Here is a 7,022-nt window from a genome sequence, read left to right as displayed (position 1 = left end):
GCGCACCGACAAGCACATGATTTGTGAATAGCCAAAATTCAGGATTTGAGGACAGCAAAGGTGGTCATCTTACCACTAGTTTGTTTTTAGGGAAACTTATACAAGACTAGATTATTTCATCCATTGATTGTGATTTTTCTAAGTTCTAGTGGTTACAGCTACGACAGGTTACAATCGACCAGAGATCGGCATTCTAGTAAAATAGGAAGCCTAACAGTTTTTATATAGGAATTTCTTGGGAGAGCTATACATGACCATTTCCCATCAAGTTAGTCGAGTTGGCAAAGTAAGTATTTTGAGATCACGCCCTTAGACTATGGAAGGTCCATGTTTCCACTCTTACGGATAGGGGGACACTGACTAGTGGAAGATCTAAGTTAGATCACTCAGGGGTATGGGGCTCCTGAGTGATAATTAGATTTGATGAACGGGCATGCCTAGGCCCTATAGTGAACCTATAGTTCATTGATGTTATATAGAAGAGTCATCGGTTTTTCATCATGACATGATTGATCATGCCTAGACAGATTTGAGCGAGCCTGAGTGGGCGAGCTAGATCAATCATGCCTAGGCGGATATCACAGGACATGAAAGTTCAGATTAGTGATTTCAGATTACTCACTCATCACTGGATGCTAAGGCATGTCATAGGATCGCGTGAAAAAAATAGAACGAGAAAAACACAAAACTTATTAGATTCCTAGCTTTGTCTAGAATTTGAAACCTACCAAACAAAACAAGTTCTCAAAATTTTGGAACTTGAAATCTGTCTTGCATATCCTAAAACATGAAATACCAGTCCGATTTTACTCTGAAACTATGCTCACCTCTAATAGTTAGTATATTCTAATTGGCTCATAGCTCATTAATATAAGCTTTTGAAAGAATAAATTGAATTCACCTGAATATGTTGACGGGTTCGAATTTAGATTTTTTTTTAGTAATCTCCTCGCATGAAGATATTGGGTTTCTACTACGTCGATTCAACACTAGAGAAGTAGATAATTTACTTTGGATTTGGTGACCTAAAGGACGTAAATAGTTGACCCCCATTTATTAGCATAAAGGAAGAACCACTTCATATGGCCTGCCAAACCACCCTTGCCAACTCCACAATAATATTTACTTTCCTCTGGCTGTTTTCCTCCATTTGACTCTGTATGTTATTGCTGCATGCAATGACCATATTATTATTCTTCTGCAACATTACTTGACCGAATTAACTAAATGCATTGAGCATCATCTGGTAACAACTCCACAGTTGGCAACTACAGATAGTTAGGAAAGATTCACTTGCGTTCGTGTTGTTGACATTGTATCTGTCAACAAAACAACCGAAAAAAAGGTTCTTGAAATAATCGGGCCATTGATTGGCAAAGTGTGTGAAGGACCATTGATCAGAAGTTAATCAGGGTCGACAAGGAAGCAGAAGATATGCACATATGGACTGTAGTTTTATGTGGATATGATTTCCCCAAAGCCTAGTCGTTACAAAAATACAGGGGAAAGGCAAAAACTTGGGGACTAAATTCTGTCAACATTTAGGAAACTCTATACTTCTTCTTTTTCTGTATTTACATTGTTGACCGCCATATTCTTCCTTCCAAGGATATGATGATGATCGAAACGTCGTCGTGGTACCGGCGGCGATCCCCTTGAGGAATGTCAAGCAACTCATGAAAATCCATACCTGCACAGCAATAACGTTTCGTTCAGGCTAATGCGATTGCTACTGGTTAGTTAGCCTGACACAGTAATTTTATCTGATATAAGTCTGGATTGATTAGGATTCCTCACCGGCTTGCTTGGCGGCTCGGAACAACACTTCTTCGACGAGGTGTTGTGCAGGGTCTCCTTCGGGGAACGAGGAAAGGAACAAGTCTACTTCGGAAACGGCCTCCTGATTGGTGAAGTACTGGTTGAGCCCGTCCGACGACAGTATCAAGAATCTGTCTCTCAGGCCGAGCCTGTGGTGGCTCAGTGATGGCGTGCAAGTGATATATGGGGAAGTCCCAATGTAATCGATTCTGAACATCTCCAGGAGAGCATCGTTCCACTTCGGCTGCAAATATGATGAAAACCAAATTTTAAGCGTCGCCGATTGATTAATCTCAGTGCAGGATCAAAATTTTAACGTGCGAATAGAGGCCAATGAAGGGGGATTTGGTTCTTATCATTTTGGAAAAGAGCAATTCGTGATTTTTCCAAGTCTCCTAAACAAAATTTTTGAATCTATCAGATGCTTCACAGAACGAATTTGGAGAAATTGCATTTCCCAATCATTGCGAGCCAAGACTGAGAATGTGTCGAGGACTCGATGATGGAAGTATACCTGTTTGAGAAACCCGGCTCCGAATGCTCGGGTGACTTTCAAATAGCCCTTCACGCGGTCGTTCACCACCGCCGAAGGGTCGTCCGGATGTTCATTCCTGATTCTGTGCACTTCCTGAAGTACAAAAAGAATACGACGCTTCAAATTTCACAGCCTCTCAAGGGTCGCAAAGTCCAACTAAAATTTGGCGATCAAGATCGTACCTCTTCCACATATGTGCTGTGATCCTGGGTCAGTTGGAGGGAAATCAGACTGTGCATTTCATCGAACTGATCGCCGCCGTCGCTCGAATCGATCCTACAGGCAGTCGCCTTTGGGTCCGGCCTACCTTTCTGTGCCAAAATAGCTCGGCTGTCCCCGACATTCATCAAGTAAATATCCTCGCCCCTCATCAGCATCGCCAGGACACAAGAACCCATCAGGGCCAACTCCGGATTCTCCTTCACCATCCTGTCCGCCGTCTCCAGGAAGGCTTCCTCCGTCTTCTTCAGCGCCGTCTCGAGCGCGTTCAGCACGTCCGAGTGATCGGCTGTCGTCACGGAATCCGACCCCAGACGAAGGTTTCCTCTATCGCGGCCGTCGGCGGGTGCCGCCGGACTCTTCGAGAGCAGCCCTTGGAGTTCTTTGCAGACGGCAGAGTAAAGATTGGAGAGCAAGAAATCGGGGGCATCGGGGCCATTGAAGCCGTCGTAAATCCCCACGAAGACCAAGCCGTTTTCCTCGGAGACCACCACGTGCATTCTGTCTTCCCCTGCTTTGCCCTGTGCCCATTCGAGATTTTGATTCTCCACATAAAACTCGCTCTCGCCATTCAAGATGCCACTGCTGGTAGTGCTCTTAACGTTGTAAAAATCCGAACTTTTGCCCGAAAACATGTAGTCGTTCGCTCTCAACACTCGCCTCGCGATCGCTCTTCTCAAGTACTTGACCAGCCTGCGTTTCTTGGAGCCGTACCCGCCGAGGGAGAAGTCCCTCGGCCACCGATCGCACGACGGCCGGTCGACGATCGAGCCCGAGTGGTAGAGCCCCTGATCGATGGGGCCGGACACGGACCTGAGCTCGATCGGGCCGGACAAGAACCCCTTCTCCATCGGGCCGGACCTCGACCCGACACGGGGGACTGGCTGGAGGGGCACGGACGTGAACGAGACGGAGCTCTCGAAGACGGAGGCTTTCTCGAGGGAGGTCGTCGTGTAGTAGCAGGCCTCGGCCAGCGAGGTGGACAGCGGGGACGAGGCGTTGGCGCTGATGGAGGCGCCGGATATCGAGCTGAACGTCGTCGACGTCACCGTCGTCTGGGTCGTGCAGTCCTCGGAGTGGAGATCCGAGGAGGACGCCGGGTCCTGCCGGATGTAGCAGAAGGAGTGGCCGTGGCCCTCGTCGGAGTAGGAGGAGGGGTGGGGGAAGGAGGTCATGTCGTGGCGGCGGGAGATCTCCCCGGCGCCGGCGTCGGCGAAGCAGCGGCGGAGGCTGGTGATGCCGTTGCCCATGGCGGCGGCGGCGGCGGCGGCGGCGGCGGGGGAAAGGTGGCGGCTTTCTGCGGCGGGCGGCTCGTTCGCGGCGGCGGATGCTCCAAAGCTCAAGCTGCCATTGATGTGTGCAGAGCATATGAAATGAAACGCTGAAGCAAGATGATGAAATGAAAGAGAGAGAGAAAGAGGAGAAGGAGTTGACTTTTTGAAGGGGAGTTGGGTTATTTTTGGGTTGTTATATGATGTTTGAATTTTGTTTTTGTTCCTACTTTAATAATTGTGGGAGTTGACTACGGGTGATGGGAAAGGGGATCAGTTACTTGAGTAAAAGGTTGGGGCTCGGGGGGGTAAAAAAAAGAAGGAATAAATACAAAAAGTCAAAAGGATGGGGGAGGTGGGAGTGTCCACCCTCCTTTGCATTCTTTGTAAAGCTTGCCTGTTTTTGAAAGGCAAGGAGGAGAGAACAAGCGAAAAGGGACTTCTTTCTGGGGCTCAAAGGCATTTATTCTTTGTTCGTGTGTTGGGGCATCTGAAGAAAAATTGAAAGGCTGATTCTCAAAATTGGCAACTGGCCAAACTCTCCTGTCTTCCTTTTCCTACATTTAGAAAGTTATTTAGATTCGCTTCAAGCTGATGTACATAACCGCGACCTTTGTACCGATTCGGATAATCTATAAAGATATTTGTAAGTTATATGTGGACAATAGATGTGCCGATGCCGACTATTTGTTGCTTGGGAAACAAGCTTGAACTAAGGTTTAGAGCAATTTTATACGTGATGACGAAGCATGGATTTTTTGGAAGTCAAAGGGTTGCTCGATGGCACGACAATAAAATGCAATCTCCCATTGATTCCTCGCTTCATTGTACTTGAACAAGCTTTCTAGTGTGCAACTCTGTACTTAGGACTATTTGGTAACGTGCCAACTAGTAGCTGATTCTATTCTTTTGTTATTGAGAACAAAAATAAAAATAAAAATCCATTTGGTGATGTTTTTATTTCTTGGGATAGTTTGAAACAAAATCAAAAAAATGAAAAGAAATTTGCTTCTTTGCTCCTAAGAATAACTCCAGAATCAAGCCCAAAATTTGTTTTAAGAGAGAAGAAGAAAGAAAAGAAAAAAATATTAAAAAATTCAAAGAAATTCAAAGTCACAAAAGAATTTGAGGATTGTACCAAACGTATTTTTATTTTGGAAATAGAAATTTTGAACTTATATTAAATGTTTTATGATACTCAGAATCTTGTCTAGAGAAAAGAATTTAAAACAAAATTTATTTATGAGTGCAAATTTTTGCTAAGAGCATAATTGTTACCAAAAGCATCTTTAAAAGATTCTCCCCATAAGAGACATCCTTATGTCATGTCTGGCTTGTCCCATCTCAAATCAATCATTTTTAAGTTTTTGCATACTTTATGAATTTGTTACCGCAGTTCTCTATAAGGATGAATGGTTCTAGATTCTATTTAGGTTCAACTTGAAACTTAGAACCCACATATTAGAATAAGTTCTTCATTTTTAGAAACCTGAAACCTATCTTGTATATCTTGAAACTTAGGATTTACCCCGTTATAGGTTTTAGGGTCGGTTCCAAGAGTCTACCCAGGTTCCATCCTGTATTATTATTGAACGATTGTGATTAATTATCATCTTTAATGACCACCACAAACTGCTAATTCATTGACCAACTTATATTTAGATATACTAAGAATATGAAATATTAATAAAGTAAAAATCTTAATCATACAATGGAAGTTTGGACTAATGGTTTCATATTATATACTCATCATTAAACACCGTGGAACACTACATATTCAAATGAAAATATAGACCAAGAAAAGCACACAAATTTATTCTAAGTTTAGATTCCAAGTTTTACCTTCCTAAAACTTAGAACCTACCGATCGAAATAGGTTCTTTAATTTTTGAAACTTAGAATATACCCTGCATACTTTGGAACCTAAAACCGAACATGTTCCCATCTAACCAATTCTCTATTCTAGGTTCTACTTGTTAGGGAAATTACTTATAATGTTTTAAAAATGACAAAATAAATCATGGCTTACCAACATATTTAATAATTGAGTAATAGATTATGCAGATAATCGAATATGTAAAGGATATTGTCAAAGATTATATGTGAAAGAGTCAGAAGATTTGATGAATATATTCACATTGTGTCCAAACCTTAAAACAATATATGTTCAAAAGCAAACTCTAATGATGAATATTTTGAGACTTAAATCTAGATTATAAAGTCTCTTCAGATAGAACACACTCAAACTTTACACATAGAATATGACACAAGTGTAGAATGTGACAAGGCCCAGAATGTGATGGATTCAAAATGTGATATGTTCAGAACAACACAAGTACAAAACATGATCTAGAACGTGACAAGTTCAGAACGAAACAAGTTCAAAACGTAATAGGTTCATAACATAGCATAATCAAAATGAACCAAGTTCAAAATTAAACAACTTGACAGAAAATGACACGAGCTCCAAACATATAATAACTAGTGATCAAATTTGGATTTCATATCAAATCTAATTAATTAACAATTCGATCTTAAAGATAAGAACTTTCTAAACAGAGAAGTTCTACTTATGGAAACCAAGATTCTATTTGTATGGACGATCAAAATCAACTAGGATTATGCTTCTATCACTCAACGGTTACTTGATCTTTTGATCCAGATCTATCCAACAAGTAGATTGGAAGATGATCCTCTAGATATTGTCCAACAGCTAGTTTTGAAATGAATGAGTATTTAAGGAAACTAAGGACCAGGAGCAAGTAAGAGAAGTATAAAATCTAGAATTCCAAAATTTGAGTGAATTTCAATCATATATTTATCTTTTGCGAGCTTAAACGTTTATGATCGTGAGAGAAATACCAAAATAATGACTTAATGAGATAGTGTGATATACCACTGAGTGTTTGCACTTAAAGTTGTAATATCTTGTTGATCATATAGTGGAATCTAGCAAGTAAGCTATCAATGTGAAAGAGTAAGCGTAAGCTTAATCTAAGCCAAACTACTATAAATTTCATGTGCAACTTTCTCTTCCCTTAACTCTCCTTATTTAAGTCTGTTACAAACTTATAGGTTATTTCAAAATCCGTTCCATCACATAACAGATTTTAAACATCTACTAGAAGTTTGATAGCTCATTTATCAAACTTTGATCCTTATTTAGACTTTATGGCAAT

General features: G+C 41.4%; 1 protein-coding gene across 1 annotated transcript; it reads right to left on the bottom strand.

Annotated features, from left to right (window-relative positions):
* Positions 1-1,346: 1,346 nt before the first annotated feature.
* Positions 1,347-4,026, bottom strand: LOC104426471 (probable protein phosphatase 2C 4). The gene is made up of 4 exons (XM_010039535.3): positions 2,536-4,026; positions 2,333-2,446; positions 1,798-2,062; positions 1,347-1,690 (listed from the first exon to the last, which is right to left on the bottom strand). Exons 1-4 carry the CDS (start codon positions 3,820-3,822, stop codon positions 1,575-1,577), a joined length of 1,782 nt encoding a protein of 593 aa, XP_010037837.2. The 5' UTR covers positions 3,823-4,026; the 3' UTR covers positions 1,347-1,574.
* Between the last annotated feature and the right edge of the window lie 2,996 nt (positions 4,027-7,022).

The sequence above is a fragment of the Eucalyptus grandis genome, chromosome 11 (genome assembly GCF_016545825.1).
Source record: "Eucalyptus grandis isolate ANBG69807.140 chromosome 11, ASM1654582v1, whole genome shotgun sequence".
Lineage (NCBI taxonomy): Eukaryota > Viridiplantae > Streptophyta > Magnoliopsida > Myrtales > Myrtaceae > Eucalyptus > Eucalyptus grandis.
Note: the sequence above shows the minus strand (reverse complement) of the source record. Positions and strands in the feature narration are given on the sequence as shown.